Source organism: Musa acuminata, chromosome BXJ3-8 (genome assembly GCF_036884655.1).
Source record: "Musa acuminata AAA Group cultivar baxijiao chromosome BXJ3-8, Cavendish_Baxijiao_AAA, whole genome shotgun sequence".
In the NCBI taxonomy this organism is placed as follows: domain Eukaryota; kingdom Viridiplantae; phylum Streptophyta; class Magnoliopsida; order Zingiberales; family Musaceae; genus Musa; species Musa acuminata.
In genome coordinates, this window is record NC_088356.1 from 1353804 (window position 1) to 1372655 (window position 18852).

The 18852-nt window shown below is 42.0% G+C and overlaps 4 protein-coding genes across 7 annotated transcripts; 1 reads left to right on the forward strand and 3 right to left on the reverse strand.

The window, feature by feature from the left end:
• Nucleotides 1-195: 195 nt before the first annotated feature.
• LOC135646266 (anthocyanidin reductase ((2S)-flavan-3-ol-forming)-like) lies at nt 196-1941 on the reverse strand. The gene is made up of 6 exons (XM_065165622.1): nt 1753-1941; nt 1515-1681; nt 1225-1425; nt 992-1151; nt 699-912; nt 196-617 (listed from the first exon to the last, which is right to left on the reverse strand). Exons 1-6 carry the CDS (start codon nt 1871-1873, stop codon nt 425-427), a joined length of 1056 nt encoding a protein of 351 aa, XP_065021694.1. The 5' UTR covers nt 1874-1941; the 3' UTR covers nt 196-424.
• A 2205-nt stretch (nt 1942-4146) lies between these two features.
• Nucleotides 4147-4955, reverse strand: LOC135645925 (uclacyanin 1-like). The gene is made up of 2 exons (XM_065164829.1): nt 4726-4955; nt 4147-4648 (listed from the first exon to the last, which is right to left on the reverse strand). Exons 1-2 carry the CDS (start codon nt 4874-4876, stop codon nt 4284-4286), a joined length of 516 nt encoding a protein of 171 aa, XP_065020901.1. The 5' UTR covers nt 4877-4955; the 3' UTR covers nt 4147-4283.
• Nucleotides 4956-5523: 568 nt separating this feature from the next.
• Nucleotides 5524-7500, reverse strand: LOC135645924 (polyubiquitin). Its single transcript, XM_065164828.1, has 2 exons — nt 7370-7500; nt 5524-6869 (listed from the first exon to the last, which is right to left on the reverse strand). Exon 2 carries the CDS (start codon nt 6867-6869, stop codon nt 5724-5726), a length of 1146 nt encoding a protein of 381 aa, XP_065020900.1. The 5' UTR covers nt 7370-7500; the 3' UTR covers nt 5524-5723.
• A 3166-nt stretch (nt 7501-10666) lies between these two features.
• On the forward strand, nt 10667-18057 carry LOC135583529 (FHA domain-containing protein DDL-like). Of its 4 annotated transcripts, none has more exons than XM_065164943.1 (12): nt 10667-10825; nt 11063-11709; nt 11925-12592; nt 13450-13484; nt 13695-13761; nt 14212-14269; nt 14480-14572; nt 16911-17025; nt 17100-17147; nt 17250-17295; nt 17422-17492; nt 17776-18057. In XM_065164943.1, the coding sequence occupies exons 3-12, from the start codon at nt 12023-12025 to the stop codon at nt 17813-17815; spliced, it is 1143 nt and encodes a 380-aa protein (XP_065021015.1). In that variant the 5' UTR covers nt 10667-10825; nt 11063-11709; nt 11925-12022; the 3' UTR covers nt 17816-18057. The 4 variants fall into 4 exon arrangements, with proteins under 4 accessions (XP_065021015.1, XP_065021014.1, XP_065021012.1 ...); XM_065164942.1 differs by having other exon boundaries at nt 11950-12592; XM_065164940.1 differs by having other exon boundaries at nt 11998-12592.
• Nucleotides 18058-18852: the final 795 nt, after the last annotated feature.

An 18852-nucleotide genomic window follows, 5' to 3' on the forward strand; every position in this document is an offset into this window, starting at 1 on the left:
CGAAAATGAGAGAAAAGCGCAAACAAAAAAAAAAATTTTGAAAAAAACTTAGATTTGAAGGTTTAAGTTAGTTAGTCTATCTAAATCACTAATCAAAATATTTAGACTAAAATTAATAGTAATATAATACTCAGACCTTTATAAGTCAATTTTAATCTTATCCATTAATCGGGTAGTAGTATGCTCGTTAATTAATTGAAATTGAAATTTCAGGCAAGCTTCACTGTATAGCATAATAGGAGTGACAACAACATGCCTTGCTGCTTACGGTATTCTCACCGCCGAGGTTCATCTCGAGAACATGGCAATGGAAGAAGACAAACACTGCCTGGTTCGGAGGGAAAAACCACATCTACCATAGCAAGCATGGCTTTTATTTGAGTACCCTAAAGAAAGATGCCTCTCGAGGTACTACGCAAACCTCTCATGCTCCCTTCCCAGTTGTGGTTTGATGATGAGAACCTTTCGACTTCGGCTGCAGCAGTCCTACAGCCTCTGCAAACTGAACAGTATCGTCGTAGATGTCTTCCAGTTGCTTGTACTTGAACTCAAAACCAGCTTTGATGAGCTTCTCCGAAGACAGCATCAGCTTGGGCTTCTCGGGCAAGTCAGAGAAGCTGCGATTGATTTCGTGAGTTAGCAATTGGATTTCAAGAATATGCTTTTGATTGCAGTAACTGCAGCAGAGTTTTGCTTACTCTGTAGGGACGTTGTACCGAGGGTATCGTTCTGAGAGGAACTTGGCAAGCTCCGGGAGACTCGTGTTGATGGAGCAGCAGATGTAGCGGCCGGAAGCCGATTCGGTCTCCGCAACAAAGATGTGAGCCCTGCAAATGTCCTCGACGTGGGTGAACGAGATGGAACCGGAGAGGGTTTGCATGATTCTGAAGCCATCGATCAGCTCTTCGTTGCCTGTGGACACCAAAATTAAGGCCGAGTTCTCATATCAGTTTCTTCGATTCACCGTCTCTTCCACTTCGCTCTTCCTTACCTGATAGCAAAGACACGCCGAGCATTAAGCTCAGATTAACCTCTGCCCCCAGCGCAGGGCCGATCGTCAGGGCTGGGATCATCGTCACGAGATCTATGCCGTTCTCTAGTGCAAACTTGGATGCTTCCTTCTCCGCCAGCACCTTGGAGACCGCATATCCCTGCACGGTGGTGCTGCTGCTTGTTACCGTGAGTTGAGAACGAGCAAGGTTCGTGCAACTCGCGATGGCTTACCCAACTAGGGGGTTTCTTGGACGTTAAGTATGTGAGGTCCGACCAGGCCTCCTCATCCAACACCATACCAGTTCCTTTGAGCTCGTTGATGGAGACGCTGGCCGCCGACGACGTCAGGACGACGCGCTCGACCGTCTTGGCCTTGACGCACGATCTCAACAAGTTCAGGGTTCCTTGGATCGCCGGTTTGATCAGCTCATTCTGTCATCGAAATCAGAAGAAGAGATAAAGAACTGATGAGCAGCAAAAAGACACGCAGCAGTCTCGTGATCGAGTGGTTGAGGGCCGACCTCAGCGTCCTCGGCCGCCATGTTCACCGGAGCTGCGACGAGGAAGACGTAGTGGCAGCCGCTCACCGCCGCATCGAAGCTGCCCTCCTCCGACAGATCCGCTCGGAAAATGGTCAACCTGCCGAGACTCCGCAGCTGCTTCAGGCGACAAACCTTGGACGCATTCTCTGCACCAACAAGACAAACGGTCACACACTGGGGCGGCCATGTCGGATGCTGTGGTCACCATAGACGAAACCTGGATCCCTGACGGTGACGTTGACAGCGTAGCCCTTCTCCAGCAACTGCTTGACGAGCGTCGACGCGATGAACCCATTGCCGCCGGTGACGCAGGCAGTCTTCTGTTCCTGGCTCGCCATCTCGATCGCTTCTTCGAGTGCTGTATCCTGGCTCACAGTGCACCTCTCGGCCACTCGCACGGCGTTAAATACGACGCAGGAAGTGCAGGTAGATCATCACGTTGGGTGTTCACCAACGAAGCCACAGTAAAGCTTAACCACCGTTCAAAGGCTGCTTCTTCGTCACCCCCACAACACCAAGAGTTATTTCCGACTCGACAGGGCCTCTAAATTGGAACTCTAATCCATATTGCTCCGGTCATAATCCATGAATCCAGTCATTTGATGAACTCGGTGGCAGGTAACAACGTGAAAATGTAACACTATGCAGGAACGTTAGCCGGAGAAATGACCCCTTGTCCAGGCTACTGTCAGACAAATTTGTCTGGTACACTGGACATCCACATGAATTCTTAGACGAGTGTTTAATTCATCACTTTGATGGGATATTGAGGTTCTATTGAATTTAGTTTATTAAGATCATGGACTTTTGAGAATAATCTTAAGAGAGTATGGGAAAGTATGGTCTATGATATGAGAAATGATGAGATACGAAGAAAGAGGATGCTCTATGATATGCAATACAAGATGGACCTCTATCGAACTTTCCTAAAAGAACCTATCAAAAAGATGTTCGGTAAGGGGAAGACATCATCTTTTTTCTTTTGATCTCTTCCAGAACACCACTTTTAATCTCATCAAGTAACCTACAAAAGCTCCTTCGGGGTACTCAAATAGTTTGGATTCCCCATCGGTAGACTGAGCTACCAGTCAAGCTTTCAAATTTTGGTGGAGTGGGACCGATCCGTCATGCTCGGTCAATCGGACGGGCTGCTCTTCACAGAACCGATTCAACCTACGTGCCGTCGCCCGCGATGCTGCAGTGAGCCCTCCGCCTTCCCTCGCTCGTATAAATGGAGCTTTGGAGGAACGACAGAAGATAGAGAGGAGAAGATGTGACGAAGGAAGAAGACGTGAAAAGGCTATGTGAAGTCCCACTTCTCTACCCGAATCCGACCAAAGCTTCTTATCCTCCTTGTCTTTGACATCCGATCGTCGAGCTTCGTCGCTGGTCAGCCACCGTGCTCTTGGCAGCAACCGCAGAGAAGACAAAGTTGATCGGTCAACATGTCAACTTTGGTCAACAAGAGTACTACTATATTTTTTTATTTTGTTATATTTGGATAATTTTTTGGATTTTCTTTGGGGAAGTCATCATGACTCCCTTGTCGCTATACGGTTCAAGGTTTTTATTAGATTTTTTCTTCTCTTAGTAGACGTATGAATGTCATTTGTGTCTAATCCTAATTATGTTAAATCACTTGTGTTTGTTTTAGCTTTTTTTTTTTGCCAACTCATCTATATTGTATGACTCCGTAACCTACTAATCCTTCTAACAAATAGTATCAGAGTCGGATTATTCGTTTATCATGCTTTAAGAGCAAGCACGATATACAAGATCAAAAAACTAGAATAAAACATCAACTAATTCTTGGTGGATGGTGAAGATGAATGCTATTTTAATAAATAGAAAGTAATCTACATTCATGAGTAATCTAGATTCCTATATTAAGAATATGAATATCATTTAATATATTCATTTTCTTTATACTTAGTCTTTGTATCATATAAACAAAGCTAATTCTCTTTGTAAGGAATACAATTCAGAAGTACATTCAACTTTCAATACCGATGAGTATTTTGTTTTTAAGTTATTGTATTAACTTTGAAACTTATCTAAGCGTTCAAAACTCAAAAATCTTTGTTTTTCCTTTCAACTTATCAAGCTTATTAATTTGTAACGTTTTAAGGAAATCAAAGTGCTATTCTAATTACTTCAACAAATTTTCATTAATAAAATGATTAGAATAATTTTCCTAACTTCAATCTTCAATCATAGCTCTTTAGCTATCGTGGTGTATGATTGCTAGAAACTTAGGTGCACTTGAACTATTTCAAGTTATAGATCGGATCAAAGTAAGCACTCCGAGAGACACATCTGCCTCCAAAGAAATTGCTCGTTGGACGATCAAAGTTTGATTTCATCGTATAGTTTGTCTGATAAGGTCAACTCCTGCGGATGTTAGATTCGATCCACTCATCGTTGATCCTCCGTAGTATATCTGACTTGACTTTTGATTGCATCCCGGTGTAGAATAGAATAAGGTAGTGGCAAGCACGTCGAAGAAGAGGGAGGTTGGTCAAACCATGCTCCTTAGCGTTGCCTTCACATTGTTCTGATTCAACTACATCATCTACATGCAAATGGCACCACTCGGCATGGATCGTAAAAATGAAGGGAAAATAAGCTTCTTTATTTCTCTGGGATTGCAAGAAACACAAATACCCAATGTAATGCCTCGGGAATGAAAGCATGATCGAGTTGTAGAGTAATATCCAAGAGGAAATTAATCAAAGAAAGTAACTGTGATCAGAGGGCCAAGACCATCAGCACGACTCCCAGAGCAACCTTCGCCGTCGTGCGAGTCCTGCTGGGTGGCGCGGTGCTAGGGGCGGGCGGGGACGAAGCCGGCGGTGTCGGAGCAGCCGGAGAGACGCTGGGCGAGGGAGAGGCTCCGGGAGGCGGTGAGCTCGCGGTTACCACGTCGATCTCGATCTTCATGCCCCTGCTGCAGTGGCCGGCGATCCCACAAATGAAGTACCGCTTTCCGGGGGCGCCTAGAGCCACGAGGGTGTTGCCCGTGGCGCTCTTCGACACCGGACTGGTCGCGTTGCAGGTGGCGTAGGCGGAGCTCCTGACCTCTACCACGTCGTGGCTCGACGTGTAGCTGAACGCTGCAATGGGCGACGAGCGATCAACGAGCTGCGGCTCGTGCAGTGAAGAGGGAGACAAGGTGAGGAGGAGAACTCACTTAAGGTGTCGCCGGCGCGAAAAGTCTTGTCGGAAACCCACCGTGTGTAGTTCGTGCTGAGATCCCAGCTGACGTCGAAGTTCGTGGCGTTTGCAAGCCCAGCGATGGCTGCCATGACTGCAACTGCTACTATGGCTCTCGGAATGGCCATCTTTGTGGAAGGAGATGGATGGAAGGGAAGGCAGCAAAGGAGGGAATTAAATAGAGCTCAAGGGAAGAGGGAAGGTTCTGAGAAGACTTTGGTGGCGGTAGGTAGCCTTCGGCCTTGTGGTTGTCATGGACGTGTTTATGGCGAACTTCCATGACCGGTGCAGAGTCGTCGATCTGGAGTATGACCCTCCAAACTGTGTCACAGATGGCGGAACTGATGATTTGTTGTTTATGCGTGTTCGCGCAACCACTGCGCATGTTACTGCTGATGAGACAGGCAGATCAATCGGCAACTCCAATGCAAGATGGTATATGAAATCACCTCACCAGAAAGTTTTGTTGAGATGAATGTTTGTTGCCAACGTGGCCAGAGGAGCTGATTGAACAAGGAAGGTGAGGTTTCATCGTTCTTTTTATGTTATGTGATGAGACAGGGCCTCAGTTAGATCCGAAAAATGTGGCACACAGCTAGGACAAATTGATACTGATCAGTTAGACTTTGACCACAGAGCCAAATTATAAGTTTTGAACATTGCTACCAAGCCCGACATAATCGAGTAAGATTGCTACCAAGAAAACTGAGAACAACCATATATGGGCAATCATGAATTGCATCATAAATTATTGAAAGCATCGAAGCCTGTCATATTAGCATAAGTGGCGTCGCATATCGTGACAGTAGTTTATTATTGAACCGACGACAAACACCGAACACAGAGACATGAAGTCGAACATCGACATAAGAACACTTGGAACAGACTCGAACCCAATGCAGACCAACAGACACGGATCACTCGAGACTCCAGGACAATGCAGCAGCGGCGGCGGCGGATGAGCAGGGCATTAGCTCACTGGCCACCACGGAGGCGGAGCACCAGGTGAAGAGTGGACTCCTTCTGAATATTGTAATCGGCCAGGGTGCGACCGTCCTCGAGCTGCTTGCCAGCAAAGATAAGCCTCTGCTGGTCCGGTGGAATACCCTCCTTGTCCTGGATCTTTGCCTTAACGTTGTCGATCGTGTCAGAGCTCTCAACCTCCAGGGTGATGGTCTTTCCAGTGAGGGTCTTGACGAAGATCTGCATACCTCCCCTGAGTCTCAGCACCAGATGAAGGGTGGACTCCTTCTGAATGTTATAGTCGGCCAAGGTGCGGCCATCCTCGAGCTGCTTGCCGGCGAAGATCAGCCTCTGCTGGTCCGGAGGGATGCCCTCCTTGTCCTGGATCTTGGCCTTAACGTTGTCGATCGTGTCCGAGCTCTCGACCTCGAGGGTGATGGTCTTGCCGGTGAGAGTCTTCACAAAGATCTGCATACCACCACGTAGGCGGAGCACGAGGTGGAGGGTGGACTCCTTCTGAATGTTATAGTCGGCCAAGGTGCGGCCATCCTCGAGCTGCTTGCCGGCGAAGATCAGCCTCTGTTGGTCCGGAGGGATGCCCTCCTTGTCCTGGATCTTGGCCTTAACGTTGTCGATCGTGTCCGAGCTCTCGACCTCGAGGGTGATGGTCTTGCCGGTGAGAGTCTTCACAAAGATCTGCATACCACCACGTAGGCGGAGCACGAGGTGGAGGGTGGACTCCTTCTGAATGTTATAGTCGGCCAAGGTGCGGCCGTCTTCGAGCTGCTTACCAGCGAAGATGAGCCTCTGTTGGTCCGGAGGGATGCCCTCCTTGTCCTGGATCTTGGCCTTAACGTTGTCGATCGTGTCCGAGCTCTCGACCTCGAGGGTGATGGTCTTGCCGGTGAGAGTCTTCACAAAGATCTGCATACCACCACGTAGGCGGAGCACGAGGTGGAGGGTGGACTCCTTCTGAATGTTATAGTCGGCCAAGGTGCGGCCGTCTTCGAGCTGCTTACCAGCGAAGATGAGCCTCTGCTGGTCGGGGGGGATCCCCTCCTTGTCTTGGATCTTGGCCTTGACATTGTCGATGGTGTCGGAGGATTCAACCTCTAGGGTGATGGTCTTGCCAGTGAGGGTTTTCACGAAGATCTGCATCTGAATATAACACAAAAGAGGAATCAGCATCCGACCGAATAAAATAGATTAAGACCGACATAGATCAAACAGACAACCCAACATCATGTAAGAATAACACGAAATCGAACGAAAACAAAGCGACCTCTCAAAATCAACAAGGGATAAACCAAGTTTCATAGATCAGATGCACAGGGGGGTCGATCCAAAGACACGTCTCGAAGTTTCAAGATCGATGACCAGATCCGTAAAAGAAATTACAAGGAAACGAAAAATCTTGTAGAACAGATACACAGGGGGATCGATCCAAAGATACATCTAGACGTTTCAAGATCGATGACCAGATCCATGAAAGAAATTACAAGGAAACGAAAAATCTTGTCGACGAGAACAGTTAAATATCAGGAAAGAAACGATCAGCATATCAAAACCTGAGAATACATGAACAATACTCAAAGAAAAAGAAGAAAAAAAAAAGAAAATTTACCCAAAATTAAAAGCGAGTAAAGAAGAAAATATACCTTGGGTGAGGAAAAAGGGAACTCGCAAAGCTTCTTCGGTAGCTGAGAATAACTGCGACCGAATTTGGGCGCCCGGGAGCCTCCTTTATAGCAATTTCCTTGTGTAAGAACAGCCCCCGGTATTGTTACCGCAGACGATTCTTCGTATCGCCACCGCACACTTGGACGGATGATATAGCAGACGTAGGACACACGGTTCCGTCATTTTCGGCAGGCCATCTAAATTTAAGCTGACGCTTCAACAACCCATACCCACTTTTCCTAATCGAGAAGCTTCTTCTTCTTATTCGTGGGTGGGTGACCTAATTGGGCCCCACGCGTTTTATCCAACCAAGAAGAAGGTAGGCCCCGTTTAAGCCACTGTACAAGTTCCGAAACTTCACCCCGGGATGACGGCAACATTTGAGGTGGACGCGGAGTAGGTATCGGCTAGCCGACGTTGCTTGACGATGAGGGCGTTTGATTCCCAGCAGGCTTTTCGTCGGCTGCTTCGCGGAGTTTTCCCTAGGTATGAATCCTCGTCTGTCTTTACGCTTGCTTCGTTTTGATCGCTTGTTCGAGTCGCTGCGATTCGCGACGAAGGATCCATCGGTGATCTGAGCTTCTCAAGTGTGCCTGGTACGTGTTTGTCAAAATGACTTGGGTTATCAATATGGTCTTTCTCGGTTTTCTTTTTCTGTGTCCACGTACATCCCCCGCAAAGGCGCGTCTACGCAAACGCGCCTGACATTGGCCGTGGACAAAGCAAGGAACAGGTCACTGTTATAAACCTTATCTGCCAACTGTTTGTCAGAATTCAAAAGTTCTTTCTTTTCCTCAAAAACTAAATGCAATCGTATCTCATGTGTATCTGTGGGCGATACCACGTTCCGACCACTGTTTATTTAATTGACTTTAATTTTGGGGCTAAAAACCATCACCACAACAGCAGGAACCATTCTGATGTCTTTATCATGGATGAGTATAAGGTACAAAGAGGCCTCTTTTTATATGTCTACAAAGCTCTTTTCATTCTTAATTATAAGATGGATTTGGCTCTTTGCTTATCGGTAAGAGTGGGAGAAAACATATGGAATATAAGGATATCTTCTTTCTCTTTACTCGAGTCGGACATTGAGTCATAATTGAAGATATGGGGTCTAATCTCTTGATAAAAAATATAAGCTAATTGGTCTAACAAGTCATAATCAAAGTACAGAAAAATCACTCTTTTGATAAATACAAAAGAGGGATCCCAAGAAAAAGAATAAGCCTTAACTACATCTTCTTTTGGGTTGTTCTTATTTCTACATCTCGTTTTCGATTTAATGCAATCTTATTAGTTTCTTTATCAAAATCTGGTTATATCTAATTTACTGTTTTTATATTTTATTATATTGCTTGCAACATTTTATATAGAAAAAGTATATTACATTTGTAGCTGTTGGCTTAATTAGAGCCAAACTTGTTTTACAGAATGTCACGTTTGTTGATGATAGTATTCATTACAGAATAAGAAGAAGTGATTGAATTGGTTGCATCAGGGAAGATATGGAATGCATGTTGAGAACCATACGTATGTAAAATGAGCAGAATTGACTTGATAGGAGGAGAGTCAACTTCTGTAGCTCCTGTATGAATTACTTAAAGCAGTAGATTTAGCAGATGTTGTAGTTTATACTTAAGATAATTTTTATTAGGTGATATCTGTGCTGATATATTGGGCCTTTAACATAGAAAGGACAATTGCATAAGAGTAAGATAATTGCTATATTTCCTTGGCACTTTGAGGATGTTTCTATTGAAGTTGATGTGCTAATGCATCATAATCGAACACTAGTTTTGCTGCTGGGTTCTGTCATGGCTGAGATTTCTGTGTTATTTAATACTTTGATGCTCTTCTCTGTTTTGATCATCCTCTACTGGCTTTTGCAATTGGTATTTTCTTGTTAGTGTGCTCTTGTGTTGCTGGTTGAATCTTCATTTCAATTTAATCTTGTTTTGTTCTAAGTCTTTTTTGAATGTGAGATTTTCCTTGTATTCTTATCATAAAAAAAATAAGAGATCATTCTGCAACTGCAGCAAAAATATTATGAACTTGAGGCAACTCTAGTGTATTAGAATCTGTCATGAAGAGATATATCCAACCAATATGTATGTAGAGGTTAGGAAACACAGAGACCTAAGGTTTGCTTCTGTCAAATTAGGAGTAAGAATAATGTTAATACAAAACTTGTCTTTATCTTGGATAATCTTGATATTACATTAATAAAACCATAGCAGCGCCAAAAATAAATTTCAAGGTTTTGTAAGTGAATTTTCTTGGTGCTTCATTCTCTTTTGGTGCTCTTCTCCAATTTGATCATCCTCTACTGGCTTTTGCAATTGGTATTTTCTTGTTAGTGTGCTCTTGTGTTGCTGCTTGTTTCTTTGTTTCAATTTAATCTTGTTTTGTTCTAAGTCTTTTTTGAATGTGAGATTTTCCTGTTCCTTGTATTGTTATCATAAATGAAAACAAGATGGGGTCTCATCTTTTCTTTCAGAAAACAAGAGATCATTCTTGCATCTGCAGCAAAGATATTGTGAAGTGTATTAGAATCTGTCATGGAGAGATATATCCAACTAATATATATATGTAGAGGTTAGGAAACACATTAGGAGTAAGAATAATGTTAATGCATAACTTATCTTTATCTTGGATAATCTTTGATATTATATTAATAAAACTATAGCAGGGCCAAAAATAAATTTGAAGATTTTGTAAGTGAATTTTCTTGGTGCTTCCTTCTCTTTTTCTTTTTTTGAAAAATAATAATAAAGGTTATGCAATAATAAAATTGGATATTGACGTCCTGTATTTTTCAAAGATATTTTACGCTTATTTGAATTATCCTTTTTCTCCTCAAGCAATTTGCTTTTAGAAATTTATAAATTTAATAATAATAATAATTTTAGTTGAGCAGCGAGTTGATTTATATTTATATTTATATTCATATTCATATTTTTCTCTCTATATATTTTAAATATAAATAACTTCATAGCCATAACACACACAATCACACATACGCATATCCTTGTAAAATCTAAAAACATGTGAGTATACTATATCATAAATTTTCATTAATTAAAAATCTAAAGTACATTATTTTTTGAAAAAAAATCATTTTTATCACAAAAAATCAGAGGTATTTAGATATTTATTTTCTTAATCAAATTAGTTACTGTAATCGATAATAAACCATGATAAGGGCAAATATGTCATTTTGAACATTGTTGGAATGAATTCGTAAAAGAACATTAAGAAAGAAAAAAAAAACCACTCAAATAGAAGCCCTAATTATTTGTTTCGGCTGTTTCCGCGATTTCCCTTCGCTGCCTTCCTCTAAGCGGCCAACGGCGAGCTCGGGTGGGTACCTGTAGGCGGAGCTGCAGCTCTCTGCGGCAGATCCGTGGCGGTGAGCGGCCTCTCTGAAACAGGTACGGCGGCAGGAGCTCCCCTGATTGACTCCTCTTCGTCTTCTCGTGTCTTGGATTCAATCGATTCTTTTACTAAATTTTGGATCGCAGATGTAGGGATATTAGTTTTGCAGTTTCTGATTCTTGTCGGATCGATTAAAGTTCGCTTCTTGTTACTCCGATAACTTCATTTTAGGATTCAGATGTGGTTTCTTTCTTCTTTCTTCTCTTCATTCACCGACCATAGTTTTGCTGCAGCTCAACGGGATGTCGACGAAGGACGCCATAAAGGACAGGCTCACTGTGCCGGACAACGTGCATTGAGTGGTTCGAAGTCTCAGGGGCCTCTTGATCAATCATCATCCGACGCCAATATCACTTTTTAGCTCACGCTTTAGCCAACTTGGCAAGATAATTAGTTTGCTATTTTTGGAGAGACAATTCACCTGCAATTTGTATTAGAAAAATACTAATTAATCATTTTGAATTGTATTACTAGTCATATATTGATAGTTTTGTTTTGGTGTTCATATATGTATAAACCCATTCTTCCTCGTAAGAATGCCCGCTCAGTCTCATTGGATGGCCGAGATGGGCCCCATCTGGACCCCATGTTATCAATGCAAGTGTAGGCCGTAAGGGAAGAATTTGTGGTGCACGTTCTCGTTGTTCGTTCCTTAGTGGGCAAGAGTTTTGGGCTTCGGATACGGCCCAAATACTTAGGGATCCGACTTATTTATCGTACGGATCACCACCCCCCGATTTCTCGCCGTTTTAACCTCATCCTTCGCCGATCCATTTTGTTGCAGGAGCTTCGACCGCCTTCTCCCATGGCGACCCTTCTCCGAGCCCGACACTTCCTCGTCGTCTAGGGTTTCGTCCTCTCCCACTCCCGCGGCTTGCAAGTGAGTCTTCTTTCTGAGATCCCCCTGTTCTTGTCCATTGCTGATGTTTTCCCTCTCTTGCTCCCATTTCGGATTGCCGCAACGTTGGTTCTCTTTCTTTGGTTTCACCCAACTGGTTGCGGAGTAGTACAGTGAAGATGCGAGCATGACTTTCATGGCTTCATGTTTCTGAAGTTTCTCTTGCTTTTTTTTCTCGTTCGATGGTTTTCGATTAGGGTTTTGTTCGTGCGGTTTAAACAGGGATTTGTGGGCTTAAAGGATCTTCAGCTCGGACCAATATCTTGACAGGAGTTGTGGCTTCTATGTGGCAACGATGGCTCCAGCAGTGGAACGTCGGGAACATAAACGGCGGGTCTCATCTGATAGGTCTAGTTCTCCCGTTAGAGATCGTCGTTCCCCTCGTAGGAGGACCTCTCCTCGAAGAGAAAGATCGCCTGCTCCTCGGAAGAGCTCTCCTAGAGCTAGGTCACCGGCTAGAACTAATAGGGCTCGCTCTCCGGTCAAAGAAAACGTGCACGATCGCGCTAGGTCGCCTAAACGTGAGCGGCAGCATTCACCGGTCAAGGGTAGTGCCCCACGCTCACCATCACCACGAACCAAGCGCTTAAAACGAGTTCATGCTGAACGGGAGTCTGAGAAGTTAGCAGATAGAGAGCTCAGGAGGCATTCAGGCAGGGAAGATCATGATAAGGGGAGGTACAAAGAACGAGGGGAGATCAATGATATTTCAAGGGATAGTAAATCATCGAAAGAGAAGAATGATAGTGTTCCATCAAAATCTTCAAGGCGTGATCATTCAGATTCCCCAGAGGGACGAAGCCATAGGAGCAGATACGGTTCCCGCTCCCCTACCAGACCTCCCAAGGCTGGGGCACGTGATGAGGTGCCTGGTGATATCTGCTCCTTGTTCTTCATTTTTGTTTTTAACTGCCAGCCTTGTTATTTACCCTATTGAGTTGCTATATGCACTAGTTGGTTCCATTCTTATTAACTGGATACCACATACTTTTGAATCTCAAGACTGTTGACATGATGAGTTAACAATCGTATACTTCTGGCTATGATGATGTTGGTATTTAATGATGCCCAGCATGAAGGCGATATCTGCAGTAGTTCTTAGGACCAGTGCAGTGTATCTGGAATGCTAAATTTATGTTTAATTGCTTGGTTCATGCTATAAACATTGGTTGTATGCAATTGTCCATATTTTGTAGTCTTTAGATTTACAGACTGTAAATTACCCTTTCCTTTTAAGAGTTTTGGATGAAGTACAGCAAGGTTGCATTCTAATTATTTCTTCTTTTTGTATAGCACAATTTGCAGTTAATGGTGGCCTCTTGTACTTCATGCAAACCATGTTTTTAGTCTCTTGAGTTCAACTATCATTGCACTATGGACCTGACAACATATTGGACACTCACATTTAACAAGGATTCTTCAATCATATATCATTCTTATGTCTATTTGGGCCCCTGTCCTGTAATATTTTTGAGAGATTCATCACATTCGATGTATCTTAATGGAACTGAACTAAGGCTTTCTTATGACACTTATTTTTTCCCTTTGCTAATGCCCTTATGTTATCTATATTATAGATTTATGCTACTCATTTTTATAGATTATTTAAAAGTCAGTTCATAAATCATGATACTTAGTTTATGTTATTTCATTTATTTATAAATCAGTATAGAAATGTCTTTCCAATACCCACACTTTATGTTCTTAGCCATTTCATTTCAGGTGGGGATAAAACCGAAGACGGCAGAATACGAATGGTCAGTGTCTAGTTCAACTGATGAAACCTCCCTCTACCTCAATGTCTTTATTGTTTGTATTTGTCGGGAGATTGATTAATTATTTTTCTTGAGTTATTGGTTATAGCTTCATACATGGATTGGCTTAATAGTGAATACCCGATATTTGTTCCACCACACAGAGCATCCACAGTTTTGGCACTTGACTCAGGGAAAAAAGTTTTCTTGCAGGGGAGATGAAAATGATTCAGTTGCAAAGATGAAGGCAGCTGAGCAGGCCCTGGAAGTGAAAGAAAAGGTCATCATCTTCATATGCAGTCATATTCATGCTACTTCATATAGTGCGTTAGTCTGCGGTACTTTGGATTAACCTGTACCTTGGCGAACTCTAGAGGACATTACTTTCATCAGACAAGGCTTGTCGTGATAAGAAGATAAACTTGCTGCAATATGAACATAAACTTGTTTTATTAATTTTATCTGGTTCTGGATTTGGGGGGTCTGTGATAAGTTCTAGCCCATCTTATTTTCTCATGCAAGTAGATGTTTTCTCGCTGTTGTTGACTGTTGATTTTTCTCCATGTAGTTTGATGACACCCTTATGGGAAATATTCACTGTCAATTATTTTTTATCTCGCACTTTTTTCTGTCACATGTCCCCATGCCCGGTATCATAGTGGTTGCTAATCCTGTGCATTTTTCCCAGTGCTTTATCATTTACATGTTTAATTATGTTTTTTTAATGTAGCAAAAACCATCATTTGAGCTGTCCGGGAAGCTTGCTGAGGAGACTAATCGAGTTAGAGGTATTTCATTGTTAGACTGATATCTCATTTAAACTTAAATTCTCGAATTTTGATTTGGATCCCCAAAAATTATGCCTTCATCTTTTTTCTTGAAAACATAAAATGAGATGTTTGCCTGCATCAACTATTTCCTTAGTGTATTTAGGCTAATGAATGCTAACTCACATTCTATTCTACATACATATTTATCAATCTCTTTTTGAATGTTAGGTGTAACTTTGCTATTCAGTGAACCGTCAGATGCTCGCAAGCCAGATGTAAGATGGAGATTATATGTTTTCAAGGCTGGGGAAGTGCTCAATGGTAATTTCAGTTTATATCAATCTACTTATGAATCTAATGCTCACTTCGACAGGAATGTGCATGATTATCCATCTGTGTTTTTCAGTTAAATGAAATTTATCGATCTAGTTTCCAAAGCAATGATTGACTATTTTATTAGTTCAAGTCTGGAAGACATATTTTAATTCTTTGAATTTTTTTGTGACGTTTCCTCTTACCCTTGGAACATTATGCTGCCTTTTAGTTTCATTCTCAATTATACTGGCTTGTCTATTCTTTGTTTTTTTGAGCAAGTTGTTTTGATGGACACTGGAACCTTGTTGAGAAAAAAAATATTGATGCAACAATTGTTGTTGAATCCTTGAATTAACTGAGGGTAGTTATTCTGACGTTTTATGATCTTACTTTATTCATTTGCCTACTTCCAAGAAAGCAGTAGTAGCATATCTCAGTGATTTAAAAAGCGCTAAGCGCTAAAAGGCACCAAGGCCCAAAAACGCTCGAGGCGCTAGGCGCTTGCTCGAGCGAAGCGATGCGTTAAAATATAAAAAAATATATAATATAATTAATAAATATAATTATTTAAATAAAAAATATGCTATTAAATTAAAAAAATCGGGTATAAAATCACAATGTCACATTAATAAAAAGTCTTAAAAATCAAAACAATTAAATTTTACATCAAATCTATTGAGTTGCTCTGTACATTTGTCATTTATTTTGAAACCTAATAATAATTTTAAATAAATAAAAAATTAATAATATTAAAATTAAAATAATATATTATTAATCTAATAAATAAAAAAATACTATTATTAGTATATAGTTAGTAGTATACTGTTAATATATTGTTAACAGTGTAGTGAGAAAAGTGTGAGAAGACCGAGGTTGTTGAGGCAACGACAGCGGTAGCAGGCGACAGCTGGAGCGGGAGCGGCGACAACAGTGGTGAGCGACGACAGCAACGACGAGCGGCGATTGAGGCATCGGCGAGTAGCGACAGTAGCGGTGAGCAGCGACAGCAGAGAGCAGCGATAGTGGAGGAGAAATCTCGGTGGCAAAATCGTAGAGTGTTAGGGTTGGGGAAGTCGAGGAAATCGCGAGAGGGAGTTTGATATCGGTGATTTAGTTGGTTTGGTCGCCTGGTTTAACCCAAGCGCTCGCTTGAAGCGCCTGGGCTCGGGCGAGCGCCCAGGCGATGCCACTTTGAAGCACGTCGCCTGGAAATGAAGCGAGGTGCTCGGGCCTCGCCTCACCCAAGCACCTAGACGAGTGCCTATTGTAATTACTGGCAGATCTATGTGTAAAATTTGATCGTGATGGTTGAAATTGCTTGTTTGGTACGTGAAAGCATAAGATGAGTTTTTCTAAGCACTACTATTGTTACTGAATTTGAATTTGATCAGAGAAATGATTATTCTAATATAAGTATGAAACTCTAGTAGTACTCTTGAGGGGTTTCTTGAGCAGTGGTTCAAACAATTGGGAGAAGTGCATGAAGTGTCAGGACATGGTAGTGCAAGTTCCAAGTTAATCTTGAAGTGTATGTGAGATATATCTAGGATGTAAAAGCAACATATGGTATGTTTGTTTCATTATGGATAATCAGTGGATCTGAGTTATGAAACCAGATATAAGCTGCTCTGAATCAATCTTTGGCCTTTAAAGTATTTTTTCCAGAAAAATATTTGAATATCTAAATTCACATTCTCAAAGATCCTATGTTTGTCCTTTCACACTGCTGGCAAATTCAATTACTTACCATGCTTCAAACCATTTTCAACCGTTAAGTGCACACAATCCAATCTCCAAGTAAGACCATGTGACTCATCTCATCTATTCCCCATTGTTTCTGCTATTCTTTGCTCCATTTCAATTGTGGCATCATGTTGCTGCAGCCATAACTTGTTAAAACCGTCCACTTATTGTTCTAAAAGTCAAATGAAAAGACAATTTCTTTGTTGAATGTAATTTTCATCCATGAAATCTGAGCCACAGAAGTCTCTTACGATACTCTAACAAAACGAGAATGTAATATGAAAGTCAACTGTTCTCAAGGTTGGATTGACCATTCAAAAGGTTTTAAGTCTTATGATTGTCTAGTCATGTTCCTTGTTTAATATGCTGTTGCTACTGTTTGTGCATATAAACTGCCTTTATTTTACTGTAACTTCTGTTGTTTATAATACTTATTGCCTAGTCCTGGAGGCCTTGGAAGTTTGAAAAGACTTGTTATCTTTGCTTTTTAGCAATATTTATAATTTGGGTTCATGTTCTAGACTTATGGTTTGTTAAATTTGTTTAGTTCGTAGTGCTATTCTGTTGAACATAAATTGCTAAGGAGTTGTCTGATCAACAGAGCCTCTTTATTTGCACCGACAAAGTTGCTACCTTTTTGGTAGAGAAAGGAGAGTGTCAGACATTCCAACAGATCATCCATCTTGTAGCAAACAGCATGCTGTTATTCAGTATAGGTTAGATTTTTGCTTGATTGTATTAGTCGATGATGCCATGAGATCTCTTGAATCCACATAGTTTCTCTTTTCAGGCTTGTAGAGAAGGAGGAACCAGATGGTTTAATATCAAAAGAAGTAAGGTAATATGGTGAAAAAAATAGTTTGGCTTTTACTAGCTGCATCTTTTGACACTTGATTCATTGCTGATAATATTTTTGATCATTGGATGTGTAAACTATTAGGCCTTATCTGATGGACCTTGGGAGTACAAATGGGACTTTTATAAATGTAAGAATTTGCCACTACTTTAGCTTTTCTCATTTGTTCAAAACCTACATAACCAAGTCCAAAACTCTCTCTCTCTCTCTCTCTCTCTCTCTCTCTCTCTCTCTGTTAATTTGGTGTCTTGTGCAGGATAATCGCATTGAGCCGCAACGGTATTATGAACTTTTTGAGAAGGATACAATTAAGTTTGGTAATAGCAGGTATAACTTTGGTTTTGCAAGAGTTTATTAGGACATGCATGCATTCCTTTCTCTGTGGAAGCATTGAACTCATTTAAGACGTCCAATTATTAAATGTTGATGTTAATCTTGTTAGTTCTTTATGCACTATAAGCTCAAAACAATGATCACTAGATGTACACATGTTGTCGGACTTGTGTTGCAAATTTTATTTTATTGCAAGTGTGCTTGATTGTTAGACCCAAATACCAAAAATGGATCTACTTCTGATCATTATCTAAAATGTGCTGATCTGTGTATGCAGCCGGGAATATGTATTGTTACGTGAGAACTCAGCCGGGTGAGTGCTCTCTCTCGGGTTGGAAGGCAAATTCCCAAGACAAGCATGTGTTGACTGCACGCAAAGGATATTCCAAGAAGTAGTCGAAGTTGCTGCATGTGGTGAACAACTAGTTTAGAGCACCCAAATGCTTCTGTTTTGGTCTTAGTGGTGGCTTAAACCATATTGGGTTTGCAAAATTCATAATGCTTTTAATGTGCACTATTGTGATCATTCCAAGATCTTCAGATGAGCTAATTTTATACATGAGAGGAAATGATGCCGACTGTGCTTCTCCAATGCCCTCCTCTGTAAGTCGCAACGTGGTTAGAAAAATTTCACATTTTCAATCTCGTATCTTTTTTCTTGCTCTTCGGCTAAAGAGAGGTTTTGTTTGTTTTTGTAAATGTCCTTAAGCGGCATCAAAGGGCAGGGGCCGACCACTCGGTCTCTAATTGGGACTCCCATTTTCTTAGGATCGCAATTCTCCTTCCATCCACTCTTTAAATCCGTGGCTAAGTACACAACAGCATCGGTTCCATATTTACCTTGGCACGGTTATGGGTCAGCAATATTCATGAATGCACTCGACCCCAACTCATGTAGACCACCTCTTGTTTAGGCTGTCGACCCATCTTTAAGCGGACTCACATATCTGCCTTTATTAATCTCTAGGATACAATAACAAGTCCATCCCCCGATCGGAATCGGAACGAACCCCAGATGTGTGGGGGTGGGGGCCCCATTCAAGAAACGGCCCTCTCGGGTGTGCAGTGCTCCGACTTCATTCAGCGACGGTGGATGACGGCGTCCGGTAGTTGTCAACCTTTCTTGTTGGTCGCTGGTTCTCCTCGGGATACGTCCGAGTTTGCGCACCCTATCAGGCGGATACATCTTTCACCGCAACCCCAACCCCAACCCCAACCCCGTTGGGTGTCATATCATTTCCAGGTCAACCTCCTGCTGATGCTCTTATCGCTCCACACTTGTCCTACTCTTTTCGATAAGATTCTTCTTATTCGGAACAACACTCCCCCCCCCCCCCCCCTCCCTTATCCTATG